The 17,252-nt window shown below is 39.8% G+C and overlaps 1 protein-coding gene across 3 annotated transcripts in view; it reads left to right on the forward strand.

Moving 5' to 3' along the window:
• Positions 1-10,430, forward strand: part of ECI2 (enoyl-CoA delta isomerase 2) — a 33,803-nt gene extending 23,373 nt beyond the window's left edge. For all 3 annotated transcript variants that reach the window (XM_010573271.1, XM_010573272.1, XM_010573270.1), the window contains 6 exons: positions 602-671; positions 3,141-3,243; positions 4,896-5,016; positions 8,078-8,167; positions 8,915-9,058; positions 9,881-10,430. In XM_010573271.1, coding sequence (XP_010571573.1) covers positions 602-671; positions 3,141-3,243; positions 4,896-5,016; positions 8,078-8,167; positions 8,915-9,058; positions 9,881-10,036 — 684 coding nt within the window. In that variant the 3' untranslated portion in view covers positions 10,037-10,430. The remainder of the gene's footprint in view (positions 1-601; positions 672-3,140; positions 3,244-4,895; positions 5,017-8,077; positions 8,168-8,914; positions 9,059-9,880) is intronic.
• The last annotated feature ends 6,822 nt before the right edge of the window (positions 10,431-17,252 follow it).

Genomic DNA, 17,252 nt, shown 5'->3' on the forward strand with positions numbered 1-17,252 from the left:
CTTTCAAACTTAATACAGGATTACAGTCTGCACTAAACTAAAATGGCAAAACTGCAGGAAGACTAGCCTGTTTTGTGGAGACAAGATTTGACTGTAGCCTTATGTACAACAAAGTATGTGTGCAGCCTACTTTGGCTCAGCACTGTTGTGTGTATGTCTAGATAGGCTTCCCATTCCCATAGCTGTCTTCATGAGGAAGTCCATCCTGTTGGGAAGATCATGATCACCTTGTTTCACGACTGCAAAGATACCAGAACAGGGACTTCACCCCACTGCTGCTAATTCTTTAATGTATTATTTTACCCAGTTAAACTACTTTTCAGTTTGTAAATTAGCTGTTTCCAGTTAACATTTGTTTTCCAAAGGACCTTGTTTTGTCCTTCAGATTTGCATCAGAAGTCTTGAGTATTGCAAGCCTGTGTCTTTATGGTCAGAAATACCTCACATGTAATACTTGACTTTCTGTGGATGCAAATTTTTTTCATACTTAAAAGGATCATAGTTAATCTGTCTCTCAAGTTCCTTGTTGTCACTGTGAATCTCCTTTTTACGATCTTTTGCAGCATCACATTTGTACTTTGTTGATTTTCCTCTTCTGCAGATGTACAGAGAAATTATCAAAGCGCTTCAAGAAGCTGGAAAAGATGATTCTACCATAGCAGTTATTACTGGTACTGCACTTCTCATGCCTCTCTTAGATTTGTTGTACATTATGCCAAAGTACAGTACTGACATGAGCTATCTATCTGTATTTAGACTAAGAATTGTGTAAGTGAGGAAATTCTTTCCTCTAGTATAGACCAAAGATTTTCCAAAGTGTTTTGGCAAAATTCTTTCAAGGTGGGTTTCAAATTCTTTAGCAAGCTTGCTGTTACATCAAAACATCTTTCTGAGATGAGAAGATAGACATGGAATACACTTAAGGGCTTTATTACTTTTAAGTAGCTGATATGTCTGCTCCACAGCATCTTTACTACTGCTTTTGAAGATCATTGATATGAGTTTAGTCAATTTTCTCTACCTCTGTGATATATTGGAGCATACTGAAAACAAGCCTCTCAAATCCTCCACTGGTATGGCCAGTAGAAAGTTTACATTGCATATTTACCTATGATCATCAGAAAAAAATTATATTTTTATGCTGATTTTTTTTTTCAGTGCCTGCCGTAGGAAAGGATTGGCCAGGCAAGCTGCAACCTGGCCCAGCTGTATACATCCCAGTCACCAAATGTGTGCAGCTGGATGACTGCAGCAACAGTGTGAAAGGGCAGGCCAAACTCATGCTGCCTGTGAAGTCTAGCTGCTCTGGGGACATATAAGTTGGTTTCTCTGTAGGACCCTTTGGTCCGTCTCTGATGCTGACTGAACAACACAGTGGCAAGGGCAGGCGAGAGAGACAGAAGAGCTGAGGGCAGGCACTGCCTGTCTGGCCCATCCTTGTTGCAGATAGGTGTGCATTTAGGGAATTAGCCAAAGCTTGAGCTTTGGCTGGCAGCTAAGTAGTGTGGATGCAAGGTGAATTTGGGCTTAAGCCTGTTTACTCATTACTTCTGAGGTAATTGCATACATATTCTTCCCCACTGTCGTCTTTACCAACACCTTGTATTCCCAGGATGCTGAATTTCCTTTCAGTAGCAATGACTAGCCACAACAACCCTTATGGAATAAGAAGCGTGGTTCACACAACTGGAATGTCTAACGTGTATAGCTAGTAGTAAATGGCAAACAGCCCTGCCCAAACCTTTCTGTTCCATTTTACGTAGTTCATAAGAACACTGCAGCATAAAGTAACAGATGTACTAACAGTGAAGGGTCCCATCCTATGAATGTCCCCGTGGAATACAGGATGATTTAGACAATTAAATCATGCAGTCTAGCTTTTAAATACTCCTTGCTTTTTTGATGGTGCTTCAAACTGACTTATACATTCACTAACAGGTTATCTGCTTCTTACTGAAGAATCCATCTTTCAGTACAATGATTTCAATGCAGTCCTGTCAGTCTTATGCTTAGAATGCCATGCCTTTTCCTTAATTGGTCACAAAAAATGTGAAGCTTCTACCACATTAAATAGGTTATTCTGTCTACTTTTGATTCCTTCATCAGTTTGAAGGGGGATGAAGGGAGATTCATAAACTTACATTTCCATTTTCCTGTTTAAAAAAAAAATTAGTTTCTCACATCTAACTGTGTGAATGATTGTGAATTGACAGAAAAAAAACCTGAGCAAGTGTCATGGTTTAACCCCAGCCAGCAACTAAGCACCACGCAGCCGCTCACTCACCCTGCGCTCCCCTCCCCCGTGCCCAGTGGGATGGGCAAGAAAATCAGGAAAAGAAGTAAAACTCCTGGGTTGAGATAAGAACAGTTTAATAGAATATAAAAAGAAGAAACTAATACTGATAATGATAACACTAATAAAGTGACAGCAGTAATGATAAAAGGATTGGAATATACAAATGATGCACAGTGCAATTGCTCACCACCGGCCGATTGATGCCCAGTTAGTCCCTGAGCGGTGATCCCCCTGCCCGCCACTCCCCGCAGTTTATACACTAGATGTGAAGTCCCATGGTATGGAATACCCTATTGGCCACCTTGGGTCAGCTGTCCTGGCTGTGTCCCCTCCCAAATTCTTGCTGGCTGGGCATCAGAAGCTGAAAAATCCTTGACTTTAGACTAAACATTATTTAGCAACAACTGAAAACATCAGTGTGTTATCAACATTCTTCTCATACTGAACTCAAAACGTAGCACTGTACCAGCTACTAGGAAGACAATTAACTCTATCCCAGCTGAAACCAGGACAGCAAGTATGCAGGGAAAGAAATAAAATAAATATTTTTCCATCTGATGCTGTTATGGAAAAAAAAAAAATTTTTTTCCCCCCTCAAATCTTTCAAATTTAATGTTCTTTGGCTTTTAGCCATTTTTTTGTCAGCAAATTGTCAGTCAAAACTTATTTTTACACCGTAGATATCCTTTAAGGTAGTGTGTATACTTTGAGACAATCCCTCTAATTACTTAATAATATTAGACACCTAGAATGAAATTCTTTTATAAATGTAATAAATGGAAGCTTCTCTTCTCTTACACACTCAGAAACCATTGATGCATTTATTCATGTGTGTTCTCTGCAGGAAATGGAGACTACTATAGTAGTGGAAATGATCTGAATAATTTTACTAATGTCCAACCTGGTGAAATGGAGAAGATGGCAAAAGAAGGAGCAGTATTACTCAAGTAGAACATCTTGGTTTCATATATGCATAAGTTACTGTAATGGGTAAAATATAATTTGCAAGCATTGTTAGAAAACACAACAGCAGGGGCCCAGTTATGCTACAATACATCCATTTAGATGACTGTGTCTAAGGGCTCACTATGTGCTTAAACAGAAAGAACATGTGGGAGAAGTAGTATGAATTTTATGAAATAAATGAGGAAATGAGATTAATATTAGAAATCTTTTTAAGTGCAGTGATGCTAAAGACTCGATTTTGTTTTTTAGCCCCTGAAGTACATGCAGATATAATGACAAAAACGTGATTTTGACTGTATAGTTTGTGAGCTCTAATGAAAAAATTGTGGGTTTTTTGATATCCAACAGTGTCTACACTAGCAGGACATGCCAACATACCTTCACTGTCAGACTTTGAATAGAGACTAGGTGTAGTGAATTTGTTCAAAATTGCCCAGGAATTCTGAGATCTTGGTTCCATCTTTGAATCTGAATCTACCTGTTAAAGTAATTTATTTTCTAAGGCCAAGGAGATCAGGGGCATCATCTGGCACAGGGTCTGAAATGTTTTTTTGGGGACAAACAAAATGTTTCCTTCTTCCTTATTTTAGCAGATTTTTTCTTCTCTTTTACTTCTGTATGTGACAATTATATCTGAGAGATGCTTGCAAGCTGGATTGCTTCCTCAAGCACTTGCAATTGATGGAAAATCTAAAATACACAGAAAAGCAAACAATGTTTTTGATTTATATTTTAAAGATGAACTGCAAGTGAAGTACTCAGTTTTGCAGCTTTTACTTAGACAAGCTGTCTGTGGATCACAGTTGCCCCTACAAAGTGATAATGATGCAGTCCAAATCTATTGCAAAGATGTTATTCAGTGGTATCTGGCAAGCGTTCCAGCCTGCAGTGTTTTGTAGAGTGTTCAACACAATGCATAGTCTCATGTATACTTCATGGTCTTCCATCTTGCTGTCCTGAGAAGACTGTATTTGCTATGCTGTTACTATTACACAAGCACAGTGCTTCATTACAACACAGAGTTGTTGCGTTCATTACAGCACAGAGATGCCAGAGAAGTGGAGTTCTTACAACACTGTTCACTTCTGAAAAATAGTGTATTTTGAGAATGTATTTTGCACTTGCATGAAGAAGTAGCTGTCAAATGAAACAAAATGTTATTTCTCAAACCTGTGCAGAACAGCACTAGGGAATTCTGTGTTGTGGTAGCATCAAAATTTGGTGCCTGCTGGGGCTTCACTGCAGAACAGAATCTGTGAAGGGAATGGATATCCCGTGGGTGGAGTTGGGATGGATGTATAGGCAGATAGGGCAAAAGACTGTTCTTTCAGTGAGCTGTATTCAGTAACTAGCTGAAGAGGGCAGCACTTTCATAACTTGATTGCAGGAACTAGGAAAGCTGTGCTGACATGTACGTGTTTGATTCTTAGTTGGTAAGGAAATGCAGGTATTTCAAATAGTTCTTATTTTCTTCATCAGAATTAGTTTGGGAAAGGGACAGAAGCATATGCTACATAGAATCTAGCTCATGGGTTTTGTTACACAGTATCTAATCACAGGTTTTGCAAATTGTTTATATTTGATGAAAAAGACTAAGATGTGTCTCTTCCATTCTGTTTTTTCTTCTCTCTAGAGAGTTCGTGGGTCATTTTATTGATTTTCCTAAACCACTGATTGCAGTGGTAAATGGCCCAGCTATTGGAATCTGTGTAACAGTCCTTGGATTGTGTGACGTTGTCTATGCTTCTGACAGGGTAAGTACGTTATATAGCTGATCTCAAGGCAGTCTTTAAGCCTCTTTCTGTAGCAAATATTATTTGGTTCAGGGTAATCTGACAGAAGAGAACACAGTGTAAAGGCTTTTTATATCATGTCAAGGAACACCTATATTAATTACCAGCACAGGGGTCCATCAGCCAGTGGTTAACATGCATAGAATTTCCCTTCTGTAGTTATAGTTATCAAGTTACTGACTCCAGTTTAGAAACTCTTTCCTATATCAGTGAGTACAGTAAAGAGTAGCTGATGTGAAGTGATGGTTGTAAGGCCCCTTTCAGGTGTTGGAGGGGGAGGAAAAGATTATTATGGAATGGAATTGCAGTAACTGGCATTTTATCTAATCTGTGTTCCAAGGTAACTTTGGAAAAGCTTTGGTTTATTCAACTTAAGATTCCTTTTAGGGTAACTTTCCAAATACATAACCAAAAGCTATATTAAGGCATAGCACATAATCCCATTATATGGCTTATTTTTTAAGTTCTCTCATTTGTATAAGGTTATTAAACAGACACAGAACTTAACCCAAGGTCTTAATTTTAGGCAAGCTTTTGCTTGCAGAAGTGTCTGTGGTGGGTGGTACTTTACTCCTGCTTCAGCACTGTGTCAGATTTTTCCTCAAAGTCCCTCCTGGATTGGTTTTGTCACTATGAGACTTAAGAAAATTGAGCTGCAAGGGACCAACTCCTTTTGCTTGCCCCATTTCAGGATCAGCTAGGACCATGTCACTCCTGACATGTACTTCTATAATGTACATGATTTATTCAGTCTGTTCTGGTCCCTCAATCTCTTCTTTTACTAGAAAATTGTTGGGTTCTCCTTCTTTCTCCCCTCCCATCTGATCTTTTTTTGCTGCAGGGTGAACCTATTGTTTCTTGTTCCTGAATTTAAATAACAGATGATTTTCATCCTCCCTTACAGTAGCCATAAGTGTGCTTAGCCATCAGTGTGCGTAGACTATTAGATGTATCTCAGGTTTACATCCACACTCTCAATCTTCTCTTTTTTTGAGCTAAACAGTTGCAATTCAAACAGTTTTTTCTCATGTGGCCTGCAGTCACATTCCTCTGGACTCCTTCCAGTTGTTCTGTGTCTCTTTAAGCATAGTGGTACAAACTGGGCACGTCACTCCAGCTCTTGTCTTACTGATGCGAAGTAGAGCAGAAGAACTTCTTCACATTCTGCAGCCTGTATTTCTGTTTTGACATCCCACAATGTTGTTTGATTTACATACTTGTGTATAACACCTGGATCCCTTACTGTAGAGTTGCCAGTTAAACAGTTGTTCCTATCGTATACTGTATACCAAGTTATTCCTGCCAAACTTTAACTTGTCCATATTAAATAGTATCTTCTTACTCATACCTCTCCATTTCATTAAGACTATTTGAATTCTAATCACTTTCCCCTCGGCATATCATCTCCTTACAGCCATAAGTTAGTATAGATTTAGTTGAAGTTTAATCCAAATAAGCGTTAAATGTTTTGTCCTGTTAATATTATCCTTCTTTCTTGAATGGTTTGAGATTCATCCTTGAACTTCCTTTTACTAGTCATATGCGTTAAATGCATCTTATTTTTGCCTTGTATTTCTATTTTTTAATCTCTGTATGCTTATATTAGTTTCATACTTAGCTGTCTGATGTATTTTTCACTTTCTGTTTACTTGTATTTAAAGTCAGTGACGAGCTCATGATTTAGCTGAGACAATCTGTTAGTACCTTCCTGCCTACACTGGGACAGCTTTTGTGTGTGCCCTTGGTAACAGTTCTTTGAGGATTTCTGTAGGGTCTAACTTAGCCTTTCACTTAGGAAAGTTCTCATGAAGACTAACCTATTAACTTCAAGTTTATTGAAACCTTCTCAAAGGTGATTATTCTTTGTTCTTCCCTTTCCAGGATTGTGAACTCCCATGCAGTAAGGTCATTCTCATCCAAATTACTACTTAATTTGACATTCTCCAGTAGTTTGGTTGGAGTGCCTTAGGCATTGACTACCTAGTCCAGAAGTGGCCAGCTTTACTATGTCCAGGATCTGGTTTTATTCTCAGCCAGGTATTCCCAGAGCAGATCATTACCAGCCACATTCACATGACACTGCACAGCCCACTCTGACAACAGATGAGCATTTTGGGTGGTCAGTTAACATTGCCTTCTGCACTGGATTTTGCTCCAGTTCATGGGGCACCAGTTTGTACCCCTGGTATAGTTAATCTCCCCTTGCTTAAGCATGACCAATACTAGCCTGTATCCTGGCAGGTGTTGTCTAATCTTTTCTTACAATGATATAAATGTCACTTTCTTGCTAGGAAGTCTATTGGTCTGTCTTACTGTATGGCCATCTGTAGTACAGTAAGAGATTATTACCTTCTATTACAGTGAAAGCTGCGTTGGCAACTTTTGTGCTCTTTGTGTATCCGTTAATATTTTTAAATGGAAATAAAGGCAAGCATTTTATCTTCCTTGCTTAAAGTTGATGTGATTTGTCAAAACATAAAATTCTGTAGTTCAGTTCTAACTTGCAATTAGGGTATTGTTTTGTATGATGATGCATTTCTACCACAGGATCTTTTTCAATTTGCATAAAATTTGAGGAAGGAAGATTCAGTGACTTGAATTTTTCAGGAGTAGAATAAACTTAGTGTGCCTTTACCTCTTAAGTTGTTTGGGCTATGTGTTTAATAACTTTCAGGGCAGATGTGTATGAACAACCTTTCTGTAAAGATTTTGCACATGCAAATTAGTTTCTCTAAGCACTGTATTCAAATAAGGTAACTTCATCAACGGGATTGTTATGATAAGGGAGTTAAATTATACAGGCAAAGTCAGCTCTTGGGTGCATTGAGAGGGTGAAGCAGTGTTACCAGGTGGTGTTTAAAGCCTATTGTGGTAACAGTTCAGATGTATTTCTGGTGAACTCTGTCACAGTAGAAGCTTTAACATGAAAACTAAGTCCTAGTACTGTAGTCCCGTGTTCTGTTGTGAAGTTTGCTTTGTTTTGTTCTTTTTCCCCACCACCACCCCCCATCCCACCCCCCAGGCTACGTTTCACAGCCCATTTAGTCAGCTTGGACAGAGCCCAGAAGGATGTTCCTCTTACCTGTTTCCAAAAATCATGGGCTTAGCCAAGGTAAGAATGTCTGCACTGTATGTGGGATTATCTGTCCTTTTTGTGTTGGTATTCTCCAACTGTAACACACCTCAACACTGGTGAGACCACAGCTGGAGTGCTGTGTTTGAGTCTGGGCTCTAGCTACAAGAGATACATGGACATACAGGCAGGCCCAGCAAAGAGCCACAAAGATGATTAAGGTACTGGAGCATATTATATGAGAAGAGGCTGAGAGAGCTGGGAGTGTTTTTCCTGGAGCAGAGAAGGCTTGGGGGAATCTTACCAATGTTTATAAATACCTGATGGGAGGGTGTAAAGAAGATGGAGACAGATTCTTGTCAGTGGTGCCCAGTGACAGGACAAGAGGAAAGGGGTACAAATTGAAACACAGGAAATTCCATCTGAACGTAGAAAAATAATTTTATAGTGAGGGTGGTGAAACAGAGGAACAGGTTGTGCAGAGGTGCTGTGAGGTATTCGTCCTTGGAGAAGTGTCTTCGTCCTTGGAGATACTCAAAACCCAAGAGGACACAGTCCTGGGCAGCCTGCTCCAGCTGACCCTGCTTGAGCAGGAGGTTTGAACTAGACAGTATCTGGAGGTCCCTTCCAACCTCATCTATCCTGTGATTCTGTGTTCTTTTCAGAGGGCAGACATTAACAAGCAAGAGAGTAAAATAAATGTGACTTGGAAGCTTGTACATTTCCTGTCAGATTACTCAAGTCTTGTGTCTTGTTGAATCACACTTTCTACTTTTCTTTATACAGGCAAATGAGTTTTTGCTTTTCAATAAAAAGCTGACTGCAGCAGAAGCCTGTGCCCAGGGACTTGTGACTGAAGTCTTCCCTGATAGGACTTTTCAGAAGGAAGTTTGGGCGAGATTAGAAGCTTATGCAAGCCTCCCCAAAAATGTCAGTATTTTAAATTTTTCTCCACCTCGTAAGCCTGTAGCATTCCCAATCCTCCTGCCAAACCTATCCTGTTACTTGGTTTCACTTCATCCTTTATTGAAAGAACAAGGCTGAATCTGTTTTCCTTCAAGCACAGATCTGTCCCTGTCCCTATGCTGCTGGGAAACAGATACCTCTCTTCTACCCTGACTGAATCTAAGACAGTGCACTGTACACAGAGATTCAATGGCTGAAAAGCCTTAAAAACTAACTAATTAATCCACCTGCAGTCTCTGTGTGCATGCCTTGAATGCCTTCTTTTAGATTTTTATTTGGCAATAGTTTAGGTTTAAGAGCCTTACCACTGGTTCTACAATATTGACTGTACTGTGTGCACAGCGGGTGCTCAAGATGATGCTGGGTGGCTTTACTTTTTGCTGAGTTCAGTCATCCTGCTCACTAGTTTAGGTTTTGCAAAACTACTTGAGTCACAATGGTATTATGTTACATTGGACAAGAGGAGACACTTGTGCCAGCTGCTGATAATGCAGGCTGCATTTGCCACTGTGGACAGTTGAACACGTTTGGCTTCTTGTGCCCATCTGTCTGATTGTGAGCACTTGGTGGACTGCTGTTCCACTTCCCGTGAACCTCCACCTTACTAGCAGTCTTAGTGATTAAATGCAACAATTACTTCTAGTGAAAAGGTTGACTAAAAGCTAAAATGTACTATGTTAATACAACTTAGTTTGAATTCCAATGTGTTTATTGTGCCATTTTCTGAAACATTAAATTAAGGTATAGAAACCCTAACTTCCTAATGTTCCTTTCTTTCTCTTCCAGTCCTTGGCAGTGTCAAAGCAACTGTTAAGAAGTATGGAAAAGGAGAAGCTCCATGAAGTCAACAGTAAAGAGTGTGAAGTCCTGAAGGAGAGGTGGTTATCTGATGAATGTATAAATGCTATTGTCAGCTTCTTTCAGAAGAAATCAAAACTCTAACCTTCACTAGTAGAATAATTTACCTTCTGGCAATAGCTTAATCTGCCCTTATCATTAATAAACTTTCTCTTTAAGTAATAATTCTTACACCTTTTGATGTGGTATATTTCTGTTCTGAGTACTAGGTTAAAACTGGTTCATAAAATTAATACAATGTTATGTGCCTTGGATCCATTATGGATATTTAGGTTGGGGAAGAAAAGGTTCATTATTCTGTAGGCAGCAGTGATATTTCTGAATAATACTAAAGCAGATTGTCTTCCAAAAGGAGCAATAGATTCAATGGCACCATATTTTGATAACTCTTAAAAAAAATGCCTAATGAGTGATTCTTTTTATTCATCTGTGGGGAAGGACATACTGTATTAATGAAAAAATAAATAGTGGTATTTAATTACTGTTGTGCTGATTCTTACTCTTTCTGTTAAACATTCTCGGTGAGAGGAAAAGTAGTTCCTGGAGGTGTATTAAGATAATAGTTTTACAAAAAGTATTCTCTTGACTAACTTCAAGATTCTCAAAGATGTTTGTTGTGAGCTTTATGGTTCTAACCTTAAATATATTTTTCCATTAAGTGCTTCATATTGCCCTTTTTCTGTGAAAAATCCCACTAAAGATAGTATGACCTTTTACTGTAGCCATTTTGGAGTTGAATTAACAAAACAATTATTTTTCAACAGAAAATTTCTCCACTGTTCGTGGATGTCTTTGGGTAGAGAGTATACCAGGCACTGCAGAAGACAGGGTCAGGCTGCTGGAAGTTTGTAGGCATTTAGGTCATGCCAAAGAAAGGAGATCATGGAGAAGCAGCAGTTACTTATCCAGAAAAGCCTCTCATTGACAAGGAGTTGATCGTTGTAAAAAGAAAAAAAGAAAAAGCAAAAAAACCCCAAACCTTAATTTCAGTGCTCTAGACTCTGATCCTCAAGAGTGTTGACAGTGAGAAACCTGAAAGGTAGCACTCCAGTCCTGGCCCTGCGTGCTTAGGCAGGTAGGTACATAACGGCAGGGGTGCAGCGGGTACCTACAGGCAATGCAGAGGGAGGCTGGCGTAGGTGCAGCAAAGGGTGAGACGGATGCCGGTTTCTCATCTGGACGCAAGCGCCAGAGCACCGGGGTGCAGCATGGGTGTGGGAGCTGCTGGAGCAGAGCAGCAAGCCGCCAGAAATGGACGGCTTCAGGTGCCAGCAGCGTGCCGTGACCGAGACTTGCGGTGCCGCTGCTGGAAAGTCGCCTGCACCCGTGCAGCACAGACATGCAGGATGGCTGCTCGGCAGTGGCACCGCTGCCTCACATGGTAAGCAGGTCTTAAACTCCAGACTTTGCCTCCAACCTGGTACCTGGTCATTGGGATTTAACTACTGAGAAGGCAAAAGTGAAATGGGATCAGAGAAAAAGAAAACAAGAGGTGTGGGTATGCATCGCTCAGCTGTGCTACAGCAGTTAAATTTGATGCTAAGAAGTATTAAAAAGGATTTAGGGTCTTCCTTAACCCTCTGTGGGAGTCGATGCTGCCACACGCGACTGCCAGCAAAAACAAGTCTTCGTCACACACAGGATGGCATAAGCAGGGCCAACAGAAACACGGGCAGAGCGAAGCAGTAGAGAGGTACAGGGAGGAGGAGAGGGTAAAACTGCCAGGGAGGGCTGAGACTTGGACCCAGCTCACAGGACAGAGAGGGAGACCAAAATAATTTCCTGTTTATCATGAAATAACGTGGAAAACGGCTGGGGAGGGCACTCTTCCAGTAGATGTGAAACAGCCAAGGGACAGCGGGGCTCTTCCCCCTTCCCTCACAGCACCCAGAGAGGGGACACGGCTCCAGGCCCCATGACACGGTGGCCACCCACAGCGTGGCAGCGGTGGGCAGGGGAAGAGGGCGGCTGAGGGCCAGGGGCTGGTGGTGGGAGAGGCAGTGAGAGAAGAAGCTGAGGCGGAGACCTGGGTGGGAGCCGAGTGCCGCCGGCGGGCTAGGCAGGCTCAGGGCTGCCACGGCACCCTAGCCGTGTGAGGTGGTGGCCTCTGCCATCCCGCCGGGGCAGCTCTTGGGCCACCAGCGGGGCAGGAGGCTCAGTGCTGGCTGCAAAATGGCGGCAGCTGTGTGGGACAAGGAGGAGGCCGAGAGCTGCGGCCCTGGCCCGTGGCAGCCCCCGGGGTTGGGGCAGCACAGGGGATGTGCCTTTGGGACCGGAGGGTGAAACATGGCTTTGTCTTGCTGAGGCTTTTGTGGCTCGTGTGGTTTTTTTTCTTTTTCATGCTGCTCACACGAGCCTGAGTCCCTGAAATGCTTTCTGTGGGGTTTTTGTGGCACCATAGTGGTGGCCATTGTTGGTGTACCCAGGGGTAAACAGCAGTTGTTCAGTCTTCTGAAAGCTCTTTATCAGTGGTAATGTTTAGTAGATTTAGCAGTGCATCAGCTATGTTATCAAGTGCATTTTGTGTGTGTGCAATGTGTCTGTTTTCCTCAAGGACAAATTCAGCCGTTAATAATCTGTTGATGGTGAAATAGCAGAAACGGGGTTTCCTTGATCAGTGGATGCCAGCATATCACTTACAGCAATGGGAGATGAACAATTACTGGCTTTGTAATGAATTAGATCTGTTGAAATATTATCTTTCTGTTCTGAATCTCCAATGAGAATAAACCAACATTGCTTTGAGGGAATGGTAGTCCTGGGTGGTTTTAGTTAACTTTTGGAAAGTCAGATCATTGCCTCAGATAGCTAATGAAGTTCATTTCATAACTTTTTTGTTCACAAAACACTTGTTTCTGCCTAGCAGCATCTTTAATCATTTTTACACGTTCTATAGATGTCTGGCATTAAAGAACAACAGAACAAGTCTGATGAATTGCTTCAAACAATTTCTATTTACTCCATATAACAAATGAGCAATTTTAGATAATTTCTTCTGAAATACAGTCACTTTTAAATTATATTAGTATAATATGATTGTGTGGACTACATCAAATGTTGCCTATGTTCCCTTCAAGGTACTACCATTGGGTGGTGTGTGTCTTGCTAACATGGAGGTGCAATGTACAATAGGATTCAGGTCACACTTTGCACAATTACACACATGCTTAATAATCTACCTCTGTGTTTATGTAGAGTCACAGGTAAATAATCAAATATATCATGCAGAAATACCAATGGCAAGATATCTAAACATAGTTTTGGAAAATAAGGTGTTCTAAGCTTACACTGGGTATAAGACCTGCAACATTTATTGATTATATTCATTATAGTTACTGTTAATACAACACCTGTTTGACTGAAAGTAGCTTTGAGACCAGCAATTAAAAATCCAAAGTCTGTCAAAACCACAAAACTCTGCATATAAGGCTATTGTGAAACATTAGTGATGCACTCCTCCTTTTTATCATAAATGATTCAGGACATTTGGGCTGCATCACAATGCCAGCTTTTGTGCTTCTGACATTGAATTTACAGTTCAATTGTAAATAATCTGTAACAACTCTGCTGTGTTAAAGTGCCTCTCCCTTGTTCCAGCTGAATGCAAAAACATTCACGAGGTTAATGTAGTAGATCTCATATCTAAACAAGGACTTTAGAATTTATGATAAAAACCTCTAAACTCCAAATATCAGCAAAGAAGGAATGTTTCATGCCTGGAAGAAGACACATAATGAAGGCAAAATTGCTGTGAGGAGGTAAAACAATGTTTTAATAATTATATCAAATTAAATTGAGTGGTTAATGTCATAGCCATCCAGCCAGGCTGAACAGGTGAGAGCAATGCATGCAAAGGCATGTTAGCACTCTGTGGAATTAAATATCAACAGGTAATTATCAGCTTATATCTTTTCTGATTGGAGCGCTCAAAGGGCTTTTATTAATTGATGTAACATTTGTTTTCATTACAGTTAAGGCAGGACACTTGGGAGGTAACAAACAGTAGGTTCAAGTAAAAGTCTTTAGTCTCTTCCAGAGCATGTTATTTTGCACTATAGTTACACCCTGAGGATGCTTGTAGATATGTAAGTAAGTATCCAATTCATTAACTTCATTATTAGTGTGATTTCTTCAACATATTTTCTGTATTCTCTGTCTGATGCTGGTTTTCATTATTAAAGAAGTAGTATACAGTGGAGAGGGGGATTTTTGTTTGGCTGCTTTTCTTTTCTTGGTACTGATCTTTCTCTTCCAATTTAGTTAAAACCCTAGAGCTGTAAGAACCACATCAGTACTTTCAATTACAAACAGCATTTCTTATGCACCGTATTTTCTAATGTATAGAAAATGTTTATGCAGATTGAAAACTTCAACCTGAACTTTGAATAATTCACTTACCTTGTTTTCCCTAAATGTAGATATAAATAAACTGATGGTATCTCAGGTTGTGTCCTTCATGATGGTATATGTTCACCTTAATTAACCTTTTGTGATGTGTAGGGTTTTGTATTTTTCAGCCAGTAAAATATCTATTGCAAATGTATTTTTTTACCTGGCATTTTAGATAAAAGTAGCATAACTAATCTTACACATATGAAACAAGGAATTCTTTACCTATTGATATGAAGGTTAATTTAAAAATCTGGAAAGGATTTGCATGGACAAAAAGAAATTTAGAAATTAAAGTACTTACAGAAATTCTGTGAAGTTTGTAACAACATACCTAAAAGAAGATAATGAAAAAAATCTGTACGTTTTTACAATTTGCATTGATTGAAGGGCTATTTTTGCTGTCTCACAGCACTGTATTGTTCTTTTTGATATTTGAAGTGATTAAATTTGAGTGAAGTTTTTAAAATTTTTTTTAAAACAGTATCTGAGCAACAAAAGGGCAGAAGCTAATGTCTGATCATGTTGTTCCATTAGCCCTGATCTTCTAAATATGTGTGACTTGACCTTTCTTTTATGATGGACAGAATGCTAAGTTTTTTTTATCAAAGTCTACTATTGTACAAGGAGAAGTAGCAGAAGATACAGTTAAGTACATGAAGTTAGTGGAGAGAGTTTCTTGGAAATCTCCTCCCTACTCTGCAGTAATAAAACAGAACAAAACATAGTCTGTATTTGTCAAGGACAAACAATATCAAACTGATTTAATTTCCTTCATTAGTGTGACTGGCTTGGTGTATAAGTAAACAGCAGTAAATGTAATTTAATGTTTAGTAAGGTATTTGTGCTGTTCTGCTATGCAGCTGCCGTAAACAATTCCAGGAAATGTGATCTAGATTAAATCACACTTGTAGAGTTGTAGAATTGACTGAAACACTTTACTAAGCAGTAGTCATCAGGTTATCAAAGTGAGAGCGCATAGACTGGGACCTGACAGGAGTTTATTCTGGTGTTGCTTTTGTTCAGTGTGTTCATGAATTAGTTGGATCTCAGAAGAGAGCATTATATTATAAAATATGTGGCTAACACCAAGTTTCAAGGTCATCTTGGCGAGTTGGATAGTTCATGATAGGCAGGCTGAATTTCAATAGAGAGAAGCACCTTTCCACTCATACTACTACTGCTGAATTTTCTTTTGATGATTATACTGATGATTAGATTTTCTTCTAGTGATGCTGAAATTAGATATTCGAAGAACTGACATAATTGCTCTAAAATGGTAGCCTCAGAAATATTTCAATAGTTATTATCTTCCTTAAGTATGTTAGTCTGAAATTTAGTTCTCACCAAGCTACCCATCAAGGGAGAACAAATTCTGCCACATAGGTCAGAACCCAAAATACATGCAAAACCACCTCTGTTAAGCACTTCCCTTTCTCAAGCCCTTCACTTCCTTCACAGTTCTTCATCTCTGAGAATGTGCTCTTCCTCCGTGCTTGTTGGAAAAGAGAGAAAGGTAAGACTAATGGGGTAGAGTGGGGAATTGTCCCAAATTTTGCTACTCTGTGCTGTAGCTAGGAGAGAGCACACTGCTAATTTTTTGAAGGGTTTTTCCTATGCTTTTGCAAGCTTTTTGTAAACTATATATTTCAAAAGATTTAGGAAGAATCTCTGTGAGATTGCACTTCCCATTACAGGACATTCCTGTAGCAGTTGTGCCATCTGTGCTGTAGGAAATCAGGAAAACAGTTAAAATATGCTTGATTTGCTCTACTGGGAGTCAGCTGGAAACCAGGAGAACCATGATGGTGGCTTCTGCCAACCTCTCCTTCCCTACTCCATAAAACGCTGTGGAAGTCCAGTGGCTTAAGCAGTGCTCAGCAAAGGCAGATTATATTTTACTTCTGTGATGGACTGTAAACCAAGAAACAATTTAAACTTTTTTAAACTCCTTTTACTTGGATTTCATGCAAAATGAGCTTAAAACAAACAAGTTTCCTTTGTGCCTTTCCAGCTTAATTTCCTTTTACCATTCCCATTGCAGATAAACACCTTGATATCACTTTATTTTCTTCTTCTGGGCAGTATCTTAACACAGATGTTCATCACAGGGCAGTAGGCTTCTCCTGGTTATTGGGACAAAGGAGTTTCAGGCTAGACTACTTTCTAAAACAAAACCAGGCTGCTCTGGTTTTTGTTATTTTTGCCCAGTACCTAGCTGTGTTAGGGCATGTTGGGTAGTTTTTAATTCATAACGTTGTAACACATACTCTGAACAAGACTCTGCTTTGCCACAGTAAGATTTCTTTCATGGAGGGTCAGCTGGAAAGTAACAGGGAAACCTAGAAGGTGATACATTGGTGGTAGTTTGTTATCTGTTTTGATGCCTTGGTCTATGCTGATGTTTGCTTTGTCCTGTAATTGGTGTAACAGAAAAGCAAAAACATGTACTGTGCTCTGAATCCAGCAGGAACAGTACAGAAAAGGCCCTCTGCCTCCCCCAGCCTCCCCCTGGCCTGAGGAGCATAAGAAGCTAAACTGGGTGTGCACCTTCTTGTGGGAGTCTAGAAGAAAGAAGCTTAGAAGTCTGTTACACAGGATTGGTTTCAGTCTTTGGGGCTGAACATGGCTCATGTAGACTACAAGAATGAATGTTCCTTTTGGGAACACTCATTTTCATGTAGAAGATAAAGAACACAGGATAACTTTTAAAAAAAATAAAATTCACATTATATTTTTTTGACAGTAGAGTGGATGAGTTGCAAGTTCAATATGCAACACCCTGAAAAGAAAAACAGAAGGTGGGTAACTCAGCATGACGTCCGGCTTTTGATATTTTAATAAAAATAGAAATCTTGCATTTGTACTTGAGTGAGGGAAGCAGAGTTGATTTTTGTTGCTTGTAGGCATT

This window comes from Haliaeetus leucocephalus, unplaced genomic scaffold, assembly GCF_000737465.1.
Source record: "Haliaeetus leucocephalus isolate CR32 unplaced genomic scaffold, Haliaeetus_leucocephalus-4.0 Scaffold373, whole genome shotgun sequence".
NCBI lineage: Eukaryota > Metazoa > Chordata > Aves > Accipitriformes > Accipitridae > Haliaeetus > Haliaeetus leucocephalus.